Source organism: Mesocricetus auratus, unplaced genomic scaffold (assembly GCF_017639785.1).
Source record: "Mesocricetus auratus isolate SY011 unplaced genomic scaffold, BCM_Maur_2.0 Super-Scaffold_100014, whole genome shotgun sequence".
Lineage (NCBI taxonomy): Eukaryota > Metazoa > Chordata > Mammalia > Rodentia > Cricetidae > Mesocricetus > Mesocricetus auratus.
The window spans coordinates 42865609-42882853 of NW_024429197.1; the positions used below are offsets into that span (position 1 = coordinate 42865609).

A 17245-nucleotide genomic window follows, 5' to 3' on the forward strand; every position below is an offset into this window, starting at 1 on the left:
GGGTTGTGGGGAGGGGCTGCAGGGGGAATTGTGGTTGGTATGTGAAACTAATAAATAAATTAAATTAAATTAAAAATACTTCATAAATAAATAAATATGAAAAAGGAGTTCTAATATATTATGTTTTTCAAATAATCAGAAAAGGAGTTCTGGATAATTTCCTAATGAAAAGTTATAAATATTTGAGTTAAATACACCAACTCTGATTAAATTATACAAAGTTTATTTTTAGCAGAGCATCACATTATCTTCCATAAATATTTATCCATTGAAATTGCTAATATGAAGAGGAAAGAGACAAGATATGAAAGGAAACTTAGCATAGACCTGAAGTACTAGAGACAGTACTGGGAAGGCAGAGCTGGACATGAAACATGATGTAAGGTGATGTTAACAAGTTACTCTAAGTTTAAACCATCTTCTGCAAGTGTTAGGAGTTGCACTGACTCAAGATAGAGAAAAGTATGAGCAAGACAGGCCTGGAAGTTAACATTTGGTCATTAGATGAATGGTGAAATTGAGATTCTACTGTCAATCATGGGAGCTAAGAGAATGCTTCCTCCTTTACCAGAATCCATCAAAAGTTCAACCAGAGAAGGTCATCAGGAAAGCTGAGATGTATCATTTATGGGAGATTTCTCTGGGGCAGAAGAGAGATTAAAAGGTTATTGAAATAACTCTGAGCCTAACTATACACTGGGTGGAAAGAAAAGGCATTACTACATAAAACATCAAGTCATGATAATGGATGCTGGATCCTAAACTTAGTTGCTAAAAAACTCCCCAAAGATTTGGACCTCTCTCATAGGAATGAAATGGTCTAAGGAAAAATGTAGTTTTGTTGACTTTGGGGACAGACTCGGGTGGCTTCGCAATGCCTTTTTCATGCCCCCTTCACTGTTTATGCCTGTTTTCTCTGTTTCTATGAAGTTTGCTAGTTGCTCAACAGCCAAAGAATGTATCAGCCAGATCTGGGAACATCTACAACTTTTTAATGGGAAAGAAGATTAACTAAGGTCACGCTGTTGGTTCATTAGCCACAGCATTTTCACAGACCATGAAGGCCTTTTCTAGATGTGGAGCTGACAACACCTGCTCTGCCCAAAGATGACTCACTGTTCTTTATTATGTGCAAGGAGCTAAGTAGGCCAATGAATTCCCTATCCAGGCTCTAGGCAGACCATCCATCATTGAATCAGTGTTTCTGGGAACATACTGAGCTTATTCTCTAATGGGGGTTATGAAGAAAATAGCCTTGAAGAGAAGGAACAAGGAATGACAAGTATTCTAAAGAAGGAGCAAATGGTACACTAAGAATTCACCCAGTGAACCAAAGTCTAAATAGAAAATATAAAGTCAAAGGGGCAAAATGCCTTAAAGGGCATTCTTTCCATGGGTCTGACTATTTAATACTTTTCATCTCTAAATTTTCATATTAGCCAGAATCTGAAGGGGTAGTGCCCTTCTTTGAGAGGAAGAACTCAAGCTCACAGTGGCCAGTAGGAATCTAATCCATAATTCAAGCCTAGGTCTTCTTGATGTCTTACTATAGCTTTTTGTCATTTTTATCAGGATATATATATATATATATATATATATATATATATATAGTAGCCCAGACTCTATCAGTTAATGTTTCCCATCATTAAGATTGCTCAGAATCACTTGCCTAAGGATGGTGCCTCCCACAATGAGGTGGATCTTCCTACATCAACTAACCATCCAGAAAATCCTGAAGATATGTCCATGAGCTAACTTGGTCTAGAGAATTCCTAACTAAGACTCTTCCACGGTGATCCTACGTTGTATCAAGTTGAAAGTTAAGACACAGGGGATGCATCTTTAATCCTTAAAGACACTGGAAAGCTTTCTTGGAGTGGCACTTTATGGCATAGATTTCAGAGTTCAAAGAATACAATTAGCAGATAATATGATCCACATTTAATCTCTTACCCTCATTTCATGCCATATAGCAGTTAACTCTGAACACCCTTAAACAACTGATTGAACAACTCTAGGACTCAGTTTCTCCCTTTATGATATGGGTCATGTAAGGACCAAACAAATTAATATTGTAAAATGCTTGGAATGGAACTTGAGACATGGATTATTTTGCAGGAGAATATTCATTATTGTATTTATTGTTCTACTTTGGTTAATCCTTTCCATAACTTGTCTTCCTCATGGTTTAGAAAACTCCCATAGGCAACAGAAATTTTTTTCTCTGCATTCTAAGTGCAGCATCTAATACATCTAAGCTTCCAATTCAGACTTATGAACCAGTTAGTGATCATTAGTGATAATGTGATCCACGCTTGCAGTCCTCTCTGCAACTATCACCACCAGGCCTTCATGGAGGAAGAAAACATGCTGACATTGTCATCATTGAGGCATGTGACATATGGGTGACAGGATGCTTACTGTGCATCCGCACTTCTATCGCACACGTTAGATGGAGAAAGTCACAGGAAATGTGTGTCAGGAAGGATCAGCTTTACACCTACATATTTTAGAACATCCACAGGTACTTTGATAAGAAAAAGAATATTTGGGAACACTTGAACACATACCCCCACTTCTTTGAAAATTGGTACTGAAATGTCTGGATATAAAGAACAAGCTTAAATTCTTTAGAACATATTGTGGTCTTAGTGGACCCATATGCTTTATTCTACCCCAAAGTCACCTCCTAAGAACTATAATCCATATCCAAGACTCTAAATATCTTAAGTCAATTTTAAGAATTTTAAACTCTTAAAACATTAGTGTTCAGCATCTACCTGCAACTCATTCAAGCTAACATGTATCTTTGCTTGATTCTCCATTCAAAAAAAAAACCTGATCTACCAATGTCATCACAGGAGTTCTGGAGAAGGAGAGAGCCAGACGCCTCATCCATAACTACAATCTCATATACAACTTGTCGCTGAGTCCTCAGAGAATTGACCAGGCCTTGAGGAGATTCCGTTCTGGAGAAAACATAATCTTGGAGCCAGCACTGGGTTACTTAAAGGAGCTGTGAGAACAAAGGAGCAGATGTTTCTTTCATCTCCCCTTGTGCTTCTTCCCAGTCTGAGCACTGGGGACAGAGGCTTTGTTTGAGCTGAGACAGATGTAGCTGTTATAGTCACTTTTGGCTTGGACTTGGCTATGACAAGGAGCTGTTCATAATGATCAGTTTTCTCTTCCCTTATAACAAGAGTCCAATCACTCAAAGCTCCCTTCTCTTCTTATAGTGTTCATTATCCATGTGTTTGACCTTTTTTTCTACATTGCTGACAAGCTGTTTTTGTAAACAACATGAGTCAATGTGTCAAAAAGTATACAGAATGTCTGATGCATAGTACACCTCACTAGGTATTTTTGTTGGGTTTGGTTTCAAGACAGAGTCTAAATACATAGTCCAGATTGACCTTAAACTTGTAATCTTACTGCCTCAGATTCCTGAGAGCTCCAATACACAATTTCCCATTAGGTAAATAGGTTCATATGCCAGTCACTATTCTAGGAAGGATTTTCACTATAAGAAAAGTAAATGTATTGACAATGAACAGGAAGCAGGATGATAATTTCAAGTTAGTATTTTCTATGTAAGTGCAGCATCTTCTTCAGGGCAATGTGGGTAGTGTCTCCAGGGATATTTCCCAGAGTCCCCAAGAGAAGTTTCAAGGAAGGATAACTGGGACTGGGCTCCAGGAGCATGCTATGCTCTCTCAGGGCAGGAAAACCTGGTAAAGTCTCTACCAACCATGGAGTTGTATATTGAACATATTCTCTGGATATTCTCTTCCTAAGTACAACAGAGATAGCCATAGGTTCACTGAATGAAGACTTTAGAGATAAGATGCCTCCAGAGCCACCACTAATTCGATCACTAATCTACTGATCTGGATGCTAGCCTTGAATATTATAGGGAATAAGATGAATAAGTTGGACCATATCAGAGAACAATCAAACAAAATGACCTCTGACAATGCCATATTTTTCATTTTCTAGTGAGGTTTCTCTTGACATCTCACAAACAAACTTCCAAGAACAAAAAACCTCTAAATCCATTAAGATAAATTCTTTAATTTTTACCAACTTAACTTCTGGAACTCCTAGATATGTCTTATAAGTCAATAGAGTAAAGACAGAAATAGCTTTCTCGCTCTGTCAACTTGCTAAGTAAAGAAAATGAGGGTTTTAGGTCTCATGGTTCAGTACACCTACTAAGCACCAGAAGTTGACACTTCGTTTCCCCAATTTTGATATCTCAGTAAGATGTCTCACAGGTCCATTGACAGATAAGCAACCAGGCTTAGAAAAGTAAAAAGTAAGAAAGTTCCAGACAGTGTACCAGGAGTTCTGGACCCTGGTAGACCCTTTATCTCTGGTCAGGTGGGCAGGAGAGGCAGCAGGGATAGAGGGAGCTCTAAAACTGATTTGAGATTGGATTAATAAACTAAATCATAATCCTCAAAAGCAAGAGTTTTGCCTTGCCCAGTATTATCTATCCCCATCCAAAAGAGTGCTTGACTATGGCCTTAGTAACCAACTGATGTAAATTGATGGGGATCATTTTATATAGACTGCATTTTAATAGGTGTTCCCAGAACCACGCGACTGCAGGTAGATTACAATCAGAACATCCATAGTATTGGCTGAAAGAGTAGATCTTCATGGAGGGAAAGCATGAACAAATCATAACCCACAGTTTCTACCCTCGCTATTCAGATTACACCAAGAATAGAAGAGGAACAGGCTCTAAGAACAGCTAAAAGCCATTCAATATACAGTTGCTTTAGCAGTGTCTTAATCTCCCTACACTTAAGTTTCTTCATCTACAAGAAGAAAATAATTTAGACTTCCTTGTAAGAGTGTGATAAACACTAGAAGCAATGCCATTTTTACAACTCCTTGCATGCAGGAAACATAAACTCTCAAAAAACAAAAACTGAACAAATGGTCTGTGTGGAGTAACAGAGGGGAGTCATGCCATTACCATGCCAAAACAACTTTTGATATTTATTTTGTTCTTCTAGTTCCAAATAACAATTGCTTTTGAATCATTACCTCCCTAGAGTTCTTCCCTGCTTTACTTCCAAGTTCTGTGTGTGTGAGTGTGTGTGTGTGTGTGTGAGAGAGAGAGAGAGAGAGAGAGAGAGAGAGAGAGAGAGGCCACACACACGTGTGTTGTTTTAAAACAAATGGAGACATGAAGAGACCTGAAGTAGTGTGGGGGGAGGGGGAGTGGATCTGTAAAGTGCTACAGGGAGGAAAATGGGTAAATATGATCATTATATGTTGTATGAAATTCTCTAAGAATTAATAGAGTGTATGTTACTTAAAAGAACAATAAGACAGGCTTTATTTTGAACTATCACAGTGGCATAGATAAGAGATATTGACCTCAACTCCAATATGCTAAGAGGAAATAGGAACTTACAGACAATGATAAAAAGGCAGGGGATGAATACATGGAAAAGAGGCATCAGAGATGCTGATGGGGGTTCTGACTAAAACTATCTGATATGATTCCAATTGAAGTCAGGCCACATGCCCATAGGATGGTTAGAGTTCTGGCAAGAAGGGAATGTTGTGTGTGTGTTTGTCTGTCTGTTTGTCTATGTGTGTCTCTCTGAGTCTGTATGTGTTATGTGTATATATCCATTACTTTTGTCTAAGTAAAAATTAAAGAAACAAAATTTAACTTCAGAGAGAAGCATATTTATCATGGTAACAATGTGACGGTAGAGGTTATATGAAGTCTGCTATGAACACAACAAATGAACAGAAGTATCAATAGGCTATGATGTCATTAAGAATGTCATTGTGACCTCTGTTGTTTTCTATTATTCTCAGATATTTGCATGTTGCATACTCCCTGTGTGTCATTGTGGGATTTTAATAAACATGGAGAAGTAGAACCTGGTGTCTGCTGATTGATAAGTACCCTGCAGTAGAGCCTACCTATAAGTGACAGTATGCAGTAATCTTAGAGACAGTCCTATGTGTGTGTCTGTGGGTGTGTCCTAACTTTCCAAGAACTGCAAGTTTTACAGATGTTAAAAGTAAAGACAAAGGCATTATCTCACCCAGGGAAGTCTCTCTCATACCTTACAGCCTTAAGCAATTCACTATCAGAACAACACCACTTCATTCATATTAAATGAGATACTACATCAATAGCTAAGCACTATATCTTCCACACCTCAGAGAAGCACCACAGAGGAGTAAAATGCACTTTATTTTTATACAGCATCTCTGTTTACCTTCAAGCAACAGGCCTAATCATTAGTCTTTTCCAGATGTTGAAACCAGCAGTTGGCTCATTCACAGAGGTCCTTCCTAGTCAGCAGAAACTGTATTTTATATTATTCTTCTGCCTATAATTGCTCTTCTTAGTATCAAAAACATGTTGGCACTACTATGCCCACCCTACAGTTGAGAAACTTAAGCTCAAGATAATACTGTATTCATATAGGTTCTAACAACCCTAGTGAGAGTGACTGAGCTAGGACTGGAAAACTGCTGTGTGAACCCCATGTACAACAATGCCATGCAAACCATATTGACAGCAAACAGCCTACAGAACACTTCAGTATGAATGACTCTAGTCTCCAGCAAGAATGGCAGCAAATACAAGCTGGAGCAGAGCCTCTTCATCTTTGTTAACGGACCCAAGCCCAGATCTTTCACCAAGTAAACCACTGGCAAGCAGCATACTGAGTGAAGCTCGGATGTGATTGTTAGCAAACCCGAGGTGCTTTCTCCAAGCTCCATCACCCCTCTGAACCAGAAACAAAGAGCATCCTCCAGCCACCTGGGGGTGGTGTGTTCATAGAAGCAAATGAGTAACAGAAGCAACAGCACATTCCAGAGTTTGCTAAGTGCTCTCTAACTCTTCTGAGGAATTTCCAAAGATCATTAAGAGCAACAGTAAGGAGAAGGTGATGTTCTAACTAGGATCCGAAAATGCACAGCTTTGGTTCTGTCTGGAGAACTGTGAAGCTTTGGAAACAAGCGCCTTTCTTGTCTCCCTCTCCTCACTCCCTGTCTTCATGAGCCTTTCAGCCACAGCTCCAATGCTCCTTAGCAACAAAGGCTGGCTTCCCAGAGCTGGGTGCCTCAGGAATGCCAGCCCTTCCTCCTCATTAACATTGAGGGGCCTCATCTGCCTGCACAGTTGGCCAGGGACCGTGCAAAAGGCAAAGTGGTTTGGGGGAGACCCAGCATTTGCCACGGCTTGTTGGAAAGTGGGAAGCCGCCTCAAAAGTTTCCAAACAAAAGGCATCAATATTATTTGTGGAACCATCAGGCTGCCTGGGACACAATATGGCTCTGGCTTGGCCTCGTGCTTGCTCCCTCCCCAGGTTTGAGCAAAGACTCAAGGCTTTCCCACAACATATCTTGGCCTCGGATACCTGTACATGACAGTGTTTCCCTCCTCCTTCTCTTCTCTATTGTCGCTCTTCAGACTCAGTTTTTCCAAATTGGACAATGGGTAGACTCCAACTGGTAGTGGGGTTGCCCAGAGGAGGGCAGTTGACAAAGGATAACTGGTCAGATGGTCGGACAATCACCAGCAGATGGTGCTTCCAGGAATGGAGTCCAGACAATTTCACCGGCAGATTGAGCTCTGAAAAGGGGCATGGGAGATTTATCTTGTGAAGAGTAATTGGCACACACTGATATCCCACACTGTTTTCTGTTCTTACTCAAGGGAGATTCACACCGAGATTCTGCCTCATCAGAATTCCAAAGTACTGGCTATCTAGCCAGTCCCCAGAAGATTATAACCAAAGCTCGCTTTCTGCTCTTTCACAGAGCTAATTCTAAGGAGAAATTCCCCGTACTTGACCACCTTCTGAGCTGAGGCTCTTTACTACTTATCCTTGGACAAGTCCAATTTGTTCTTCCAAAAGCCATCTCTATCCTCCCTGTGGACACACAGAATGAAGATTGATGACTGTTCTAACCTGTGCCTGGCCTTCATTGGCAGAAGAAAAGAAGGAAGGGGGAGAAGAAAAGGAAAATGGGGGTCTTGCTTGTCTCCTACAGTACCGACTCAAGTTCAGGAGGGTCAAAATGTGAAGGGAACTAGAAAAACTCATGTATAAATAATTGCATTAGGTTGAAAGGGGTCCTTTTTAATTTTCTATTTTTTGAGAATTTTGTACATGGATGCTATATTTACATCCTTTCTACACCTCTCATTCCCCTCTACTCTTCTCATGCCCCCATACCTTTCAAATTCACAACCTCTATTGTTAAGTAAGCATACATACAAACACACACACACACACACACAACCTACTGATGAAATTTAGTGTTGCTTCTACCTCATGGGCTTAGGGCTCACCATTTGGGATTGGATAAGCTATCAGGAGACTTTTTTCTTGAAAAAACTTATTCTCCCTCTCTCAGCTCTTCATTGAGCGGTGAACCTTGTAAACTCACCCATCCATGTTGATGGGGGTTTTCGTTATTCAATTCTTATTTGAACAACCATTCCAAATGTTGATATCTTTTTGGTGCAGCTTCTCTGCCATGTCTAGAAGATACCTTCTTTTTTAAATATTTATTTTTATTCATTTTTGTCCCTATGACCTGTCTATTGGAGAAAGTAAAGTACTGAAAACACTATTATTGGGTTGAGATTAATCTACATGTTAAATCCAGTAGGACATTTTTATAAAATTAGATGCACCAGAATTTGGTACATATACCTTTAGGCAGCTACATCTTCATGGTTAGGTATTCTCTTGAATAGGATGGAGTAGGCCTCCTTATATTCCCTGATTAGTTTTAGTTTGAAGTCTATTTTGTCAAATATTAGAATAGCAATGCCTGCATGTTTCCTGGTTCCCTTTGATTGGAGTACTTTTGTCCATGCTTGTGACAGGAAACAAGTCAGTAGGGAAAGGGGGCATAGTATTTTATTCTAAGGCCATGAATCTCCTTAAAACTAATATGTATTTCTCATAGAAAACAGATAGATTATTTTATTGTTCCATTTAGTTACCCTGTATCTTTTGATTAGACAATTAAAACTCAAAATTCCTGCTACTGGATACTTAGCCAACTACCCATTGCTAATAAAGTCATGGATCTTATAAGAGAACCTGTAACTACCACTTAACTAAATCAACATAATTTCCAACTACATTCTAAATGCATATCCTAATACCCAGAGAAAAGTGTAACTAGTTCTTGCCCTTCGTCAAAGAAGTTTATCTTTGGAACAGACAGTGACCATTAAAGAAATCTACAACCGATAATAATGTTGTGAAGCTCAATCACAGTGAATACATATACAGCACAACTGACACACTTAAGGCCCAAGGATCACTGGGAAAGAGTGAGCAGAAGGAGTATAAAAGTTCTAGGATCAGTGAGTTTGCTGTGAGATTGTGTCTCTTAAGAATATCAGAGCTACACCCTGAACGTTTTACCGATATGACTGCCTAAACATGAGCTAACAAGGACAACAACAGTAGACATGCTTATGTGACTGGAGGAAAGTCCATGAGTCTTCAACCCTATACAAAGAACTGTAGACAAGTAAGGCATACTGCAAGGAGGGATAGTATTACCCAGGAAAGAGCTAACCTATTGGCTACCCAATACCAAATTGTCAGCTGTGAATACAAACAAGTGTTATTATAGAGACTGAGAAAGTTGTATTTATGAATGTGTGTGTATCTGTCAACTATTGATGAAAATGAGACCATGAAGTTTAAAAAGAGCAAGGGGAGCATGGAAGGGTTTGGAGGGAGGGAAAGGAGGAAATGATATAATTGCATTATAAACTTAAAAATAAAAGAAATAATTCTAAAAGATTTGTGTTTGATACTTTTATTTATGTATGTGCATCTATATCTGTCATCTGTGTGAATATATACTGTGTGCACATGTGGAAGTCGAAAGAGGATCTCAGATAGTCATGAACTATCCAATGTGGGCACATTGAAGTAGTTGAAACGTTTAACCACTGAGATATCTTCCAAGTCCCTTAATAGTCCTTCTTTAGCTAAATACCACAAGTTGGGAGATTTCAACAGAAATGTGTTGTTTCAGTCTGGAAGCTAGAAGTCCAAAACTGAGGGATGGCAGGGCTAGTTCTTTCTGAGGCTTGGAAGGGGTTTTCTCTATATCATTTCCCTAGCTTGTCCTAGTTTGCTGACAGTCTTTGACATTCCTTGAATTTTAGGAGAATGAACTTGGTCTCTGGCTTTATGTGCCCATGACATTTTCCTTGTCTTTGTGTCTATCTCTCTGTATAAACATCCCCTTTTATAAGTACACAGCCACATTAAATAAATGTCTACAGGTGAGCACCCCAGCAGTTCTTTTATACTGCACATGACCGAGATTATAATAGGAGCATAACTGATTGTTCAGGTAAAATAAACCCCCTCTGAGACTTACCCTTGTAAAGGGGGCACATTAGAAGGAAGGAATATCTCCATTGGAGTGGATCAGTGGGCATTTCCTAGGGAGGAAGGCACTTACACTCAACTGACAATGCTGAGTTAGATTTTGACCTTCAAAAGAAAAAAAAGTATGTAAAAAAGATCAAATAGTGTTAGTGAAGATGTGGTTATTGGAGGAGGTTCTACAGCCTTTCATTTACTAAACCAGCAAAATCACTAAAAACAATCTATGTCCTTATACCCATAGATAAGTGTAACCTTTATCCTTATCAAGGAAACTTCTCTTTGTAACAGACTTAGACCTCTACAATCACAAGCAACCAAAATGCAGCCGAGCTCAGTACATTGGACACATCTATAAACACTCCCACTCCTAGGGTTCGGCGAACACTGCAGAAGAGGAGGTAGAAAGATTGTAAGAGCCAAAGAATCAGGGAGTTTTCTGTGAGACTGTGTCTCCTAGTGACATCAGAAGCTACACCCATAAGTCTCAACTATATGACTGATCAAAAGTGATCTGAACAAGGGTGACACCAATGGGCATGCTGAAGTGGATAGGAAAAGCCCATGAAGCCTCAACCCTATGCAAAGAATTACATATAGGCAATTGAGGAACATTGGGAGCAGGACCTCCCCAGGGAAGAGCACAGCAATTGGTTGTTCTGTGACAAATGATCAGGCCTGAAAACCTACATACATACAACATCATATGATATCTATAAATGATGTATATATTGATGTGTCTATATATATTACTATATATATATACATGCATATAGTAACAGTGAAAAAAGGGATCATGAATTTGAAGGAGAGCAGGGAGGGTTATATGGAAGAGTTTGGAGGGAGAGAAGAGAAAGGAGAAGTGCAGTAATTATATTAATCTCATAAATAAATAAATAGCATATATTCTCTCCCTTCCAATGTCATGACACAGTGCCCATTTTTCCCAGCACACATAAACACTTTAGATTGTGTATCTTCCTCTATGCCTCTGAACTGAATTATGGAATCTGTTTTTCATTGTGAGTATTATTCTCCAGAGAGTAATAATAGCTCCTGGTGAATGGGATTTGACCTCAGACATTTACATATCTGGAAATGGAAATTCAAGTCCTCTCTTATAAGAAGAATACTGACAACAGCTGATGGCATGGCTCTTGCCTGGGTTGGTGGGTAATTCCACTGGGCTGTCTGATGCCCTAGTCTCAAAAGATACAAATTCTGGGTTCCTCTTAGCAATATTATACTACTTTTCAGAATAACTATTATCCAAAATTTGTTTCCTTCCCCTGAGGGAGTGATACTTTCTTCTCTCATTGATATTGGATTTGGTCTGTGACTCTTGACTTTCTCCTCATGGAGAGAAATAACAACTCCATTCTGCTTAACTCAACCTCATACTATCTATAAGTAAGCGCATCTCATTATCTACCGCACAGTACAATTTGAATGAAATCAAGCAAATGAACAAAGAAAATTTCTACTTTTGTTTTACTCTGAAGATAGTCAGCTGAAGTAGTTTTTATTTTCAAATAACACCTTAACCATCCCTAAGAACTATCCAAGACATTATAGGAAACACTATTAATGGTCATGTTCCAATACCCCTAGTCTTCTAAGTTGCCTATTATATACACGGATTAATTTGTGTTAAGATGTCAAGGTCCAAAATAGTGATGAACCTTGGGTGATACTAACTAAACACTGTTGAGTAAGTGAAAATAAGTTTCACAAAATTAGTATAATCTGAACAGCTGATGTTACTACCAAATGAAACTGCTGTCTGCTTGGGAACATCCTGTATAAATCAACACCTTGTTGGGTTCCTCTGCTCCTGCCTCATCTACCACTGTTAGTCCATATTCACTTCCAGGAGCAAGAACCTGCTTCCTACAGAGATGATATATATTTGTAGATGCTTTTATTCATATCATTGCCTCTTGCAATGTCTTTTCCTCTCTTTGGTTGAGTGGTTGAACTCCCGTTTACACTGTAATGTGTAAATCACACATCTTGTTTTTACAAAACTTTCTATAACCCAAACTTTGGTCTGCATTTTTGGCCTTCTATGTGTAAAGCATGGTACAAAAGCATGTTTTCCATTTCCCATCAGGGCTGGCCTTGGTTAACAAGAGCTGCCCCTCTACTCATCATTGTCCCTCTAACCCTTATTTCAGCATCTAGGAAACACAATGAAGTAAAGGAAAGGCAAGTAGGAAAGAGACTTTGCTCTTTAAGACCAGGCATATTGGGGTGGGGGGAAGAAGATGTGGAAAGATGAGTTCCAATTAAACCTAAAGAAAAGGTGCTAACAATCATAACTGTTGCATGAATGAACTTGCCTACAAATACAAGCAGTAGCTTACTACCCTCAGAAGCAGATGTCTGAAAAACTGTAATGGAAAAGACAGGAGGGTGCTTCTAAACATTAGATATTACAGATGAGAGACTATTTTGTTGTGAAGAATCTGAGTGATTGCCAGGTTCTGGCCACCTTAACACAAAGGCAGAAAAGGGGAGAGGAACAATACTGCCAGTGGTTCTCAACCTTCCTATGCTGTGACCCTTCAACACAGTTCCTCATACTGCCGTGACCCCAATCATAAAAGTATTTCATTGCTACATCATAACTGTAACTTTGCTACTGTTGTGAACCATAATGCAAATATTTAATATGCAGGATATCATACATGTGACCCCTGTGAAAGGGTTGTCCAGTCCCCAAAGGGATCATGACCCACAGGTCTAGACTATGATGCTCTTGTACAGTCACTGGCACACCTAAAAACACACCAAAATCTTTCCCAGATGACTTGAGGTTCAGAAGACCTCATCTAAATGGGGTTCTGCTATTTGTCAGCTAAATCCCAAGCACAGTCCAGTACACAATGAGTGATTCCAAAGCCTAAGATTTTACGTTATATCCTGAAAGGAGAGATTTGGGCTCCTTGTGCCCTTTGTATCCCTGAAAGACAGGTTTCTGACCAGTCAGTATGGGAATCTACATATCATCTATAGTATGTTCCTAAGTGTGTCCCTGACACACTTGGGCCAAAGTAGGTGGAACACAAGAATAATAGTGACAATTTTCAGTTGAGGATAATGAGACTCAGAAAAGTTTTATGTCATTGCTAAAGACACCAGGGCAGTTAGAGACAGATGGCCCTCAGCTTCCTTCTCTATAATTCTTTTTTTTTAACTTCTACACATTTTTTGTTGTCATCCTCATTATACATGATAGACAGAATGCAAGGAATGTTGGTGCCATATAACATTCAACTTTTGGGATTTGTTTCCTGTTACTTCATGAGCTCACTGAATTCAAGGGTGAGAAAAGGGCACTCAAGATTGCAGGCATGTTGTGAGCCTAGGAAGTACAATGATTTTTGTTTTATAGATGACATTGTGAGGCACTTAAAAAAAGGCAGACTAGCCATGAATTATGTACAGAGGCCCCCAGCTATGGAACATGTTGTTAACTCCCAACCTGAGCTGCTCTGGTGTGATCAGTAATAGCTTAAAGGTATCTTCCTTCTGATACCTCTTCTTTCCAAGGATGGGGAAAGAAGAACTCAGACTGCATATTTTACATTTTACTATTTAATAACTATTTTCCAACTGTCTACTGTATACCACGCATCAGTGAAATTTTAAATGGGTTTCCAAAGGTCTGTTCAGACTTCTTTTGTAGTGCGCTTACCCAAACACATTGGTTACCTTGGAAATTTAACTAATCCTGACCTTCCTTTGGAATTAGCCTGTTGGTAACATTGCCCTCTGGTACTAAGGGAGTGAATATATATGTGTCCACTCCTGCTGCTTCTCTCATAGCACACTAATAGACCACCTCACTCTAACAGATCACCCAGCCAAGACCACAATTTATCTCAACATTTTTTTGGACTCCCAGTGAAACATAAGTAACTAGTTCCTATCCAAGTATCTTAGCATTTTTTAAATCTAAGGTCATCAAAAATACTGCAGGCACACCTTGTGAATGTTTTAGAAGGAAGCCCTTGTCACTGTTGTCTGTCTATCTGTCCATCTGTTCATTCGTCAGTATAGAAAACAATCTGTTTCGTGCTGGGATCCTTTCATGTGATAACAAGACAGAGATCCCAAGCTCTTGTGAAAATGGACACTGGTGTTGTTGATTTATCAGTATGTTATGCTAATGGCATGTGGAAGTATGCCAGAATGATCAACTATCATGCAGGGCCACAGTGCTCAGCATGGGTAACAGGAGCAAGGTTGTTGTCAGAGAAGTCTTTCTAGATAATAACCAAACCAAAACTAGACAAAGAAAAGAAACTAGTCAGAGTGGGTTAAATGAGGCCCATGGATAACAGAAGTGAATATTCTCTGCAGAGTAAGTATGGTGAGTAAAATTTCTGAGTCAGGAATATACTCTCTACTCTAGAAACTGTGGATTGTTTGCAAATACAAATAATGACCCAGGTGAAAGACAAGGATACAAAGCTAAGAGAAGTAGGGTCAGACCCCAACAAATTCTGAATATTCTCTAAGATGCCACCTAAAGGGCATAAAGGTATCACGTGGCTCGATTAATGTTTTGATTTCCTCTTGAGGAAACAGGTCTGATATGCAAAAACAAAGACAAGAGAAAGCCTATTTCAAGCAATTTGAATGACCTAGAGAAATCAATGTCATCGAATTTTATATTCTTCATCTGGAATGGCAGTTTTAAAGTGCCTGCTTTGCACATAACAACCATAAAGTTTGGATATAAGACATGTAAAGTAACATGCACAATGGCTAATGCTAAACAGGTCTCCTAATAGCAGCTATGTATTTTTCAATGCTCATGTTTTGTAATAACTCAGTCACATAGAGCAGTGTCTTTCATAGGAAGGGCATGAAGGATAATTCCAACAGCAGAAATAGCTTCAAGGGAATGGTTGACACACAGCAAGTAAATAATTTATGCATTTGGACCATTTCTAAAAGCTCCATTATTATTCCTTCTCCCTGTTTCACAGAGACACTCATAGTCACAGTACATTAGTTAATTTCGTGGCCCCATTGTGAATCTAACAATATTTCATCCTCTCGATTCAAAATAGTCACTCCAAGTGTTTCCAACTTCACAAATAAATAATTCCTGTCAGAAAATGGAGTTTTTCCATCTGCCCAACCCATTTTCCATCTGTTCCTATGAGCTCATAGCAGGACAGAGTTGGGTCATGAGGCCCTGTTGATTAGTCCTGATGTAGGGTGATGGGTTCTCCCAGATGGATTTCACATTAGTAATAAAGATTGTTCACTGTTATTAGTTACTGTGTAATGAGAGTGAATGGAAAAGTACTTGCTAGACAGAAGGAAGGATGAAAGAGTCACATTGATTTAGATTCCACATGAACTTGACAACCTTCTAGACCCTATTCCCATCATATGTGCATCATTGCCCAATTGCAGCAAACCAACAAGTATATGAGATACTCACTTGACAGAAGAAAAGACTGAGTATTTGAATAGGATCACATAATTTATACACAAAAGAGCTTAGACTGTTTGCCAAACACAGACCCTTTTCAGAACACCAATTATTCAAGTGCTTTTTGAATGGGAACCACTGACCTAAAATTTATGATTTTGTACCTTGGATAACTGTCATGTAATGGTGGAAGGCTATGACATGAATAAGGGTAATTCCTTGTCAAGTCCTGACACTGCCCTCGAGCTAGACGGGGAGAGAATCGCTTTTGGTGAGATCATAATATTGGTAGAATTTGATCTTAGATAATAAAAGAGTAGATTCTGAACTAGGAAAATTGGGCTTATGTTCTGGGTTCCTAGTATATTATCTCAATAGCAAGGCAAATTACTTCACTGTCTGAGATCTGCTTATGGAGTGTGCTCCTTATGGTTTTGTTGATTTTGGAAGAAAGGCTGACTGCTAAAATACTATCCTGACAGGCAAGTTGTACCCATTAGTGCAATAGTGGCATGACTGTTATCTATTTTCTGATTAGATTTGAATACCTGAAACAAATTGTTCATCCTCTCAGGCAAAATTTCTCTCCTCTCCCTTCTCATCCTCTTCTATCTCCTCACCTAATCTTTCTTCTCCTCTCCTCTTCTGATATCATCCTCTACTTCTTCTTCCTTCTCTCCCAGACGTGTGTGTGTGTGTGTGTGTGTGTGTGTGTGTGTGTGTATGAAATATAATGGTAAGAGAAAGTACTTACCAAATATCAACTGTTTGCAATATTAAATGGGATCAAACATGTATATGTAAACTGTCATTCATAATTAAGCCTTCAGACTTTGGAGCCAGAGAAATTTGGTTCAAAACTCACTTCTGCCAATCTCTCTGTGACCTTAGAGAGTTCATTTAACATCACTGAGTGTCAATTTCCTCACTACCAGAAAGGCCACATTGACATCACCTCTTCACACTGCTGTTTGGAGAATTTAATACATTCAAATTCATAAGGTACACACAGAACAGTGCCTGTCTCAAGACAAGTCTTGTGCATTGTACTTGCTCTCATTGTAACTAGCCACATGTTGCCCTTTCCATTTCTTCCTAGTGAAGCAAACCAAATTCACTTTGCCAAGAAAGGGCCAAGTTTATTCTCCCAGACACTGTTGATTGCCTTCTTGCCAAACTTGAATTTAAGGATTGGATGCCAACACCTCCCTCTGCTGCCCAGAACTGAAACAGCACTATTCCCTCCATCAGCTTTATTAATATTCTGTCCTTTGTGCCCTGCCAGTTTTGCCTCCTGAAAATGTGCTTCCTACACTGATGAAATTGCTCCAATGCACTAAGACCATCAGCGATGTATTTCTCTAAGCTG

The 17245-nt window shown here is 39.2% G+C and overlaps 1 protein-coding gene across 2 annotated transcripts in view; it reads left to right on the top strand.

Annotated features, from left to right (window-relative positions):
* Positions 1-5909, top strand: part of CUNH1orf87 (chromosome unknown C1orf87 homolog) — a 71532-nt gene extending 65623 nt beyond the window's left edge. For both annotated transcript variants that reach the window (XM_021229611.2, XM_040757139.1), the window contains exon 12: positions 2862-5909. In XM_021229611.2, the coding sequence (XP_021085270.1) occupies positions 2862-3022 (161 nt within the window). In that variant the 3' untranslated portion in view covers positions 3023-5909. The remainder of the gene's footprint in view (positions 1-2861) is intronic.
* The last annotated feature ends 11336 nt before the right edge of the window (positions 5910-17245 follow it).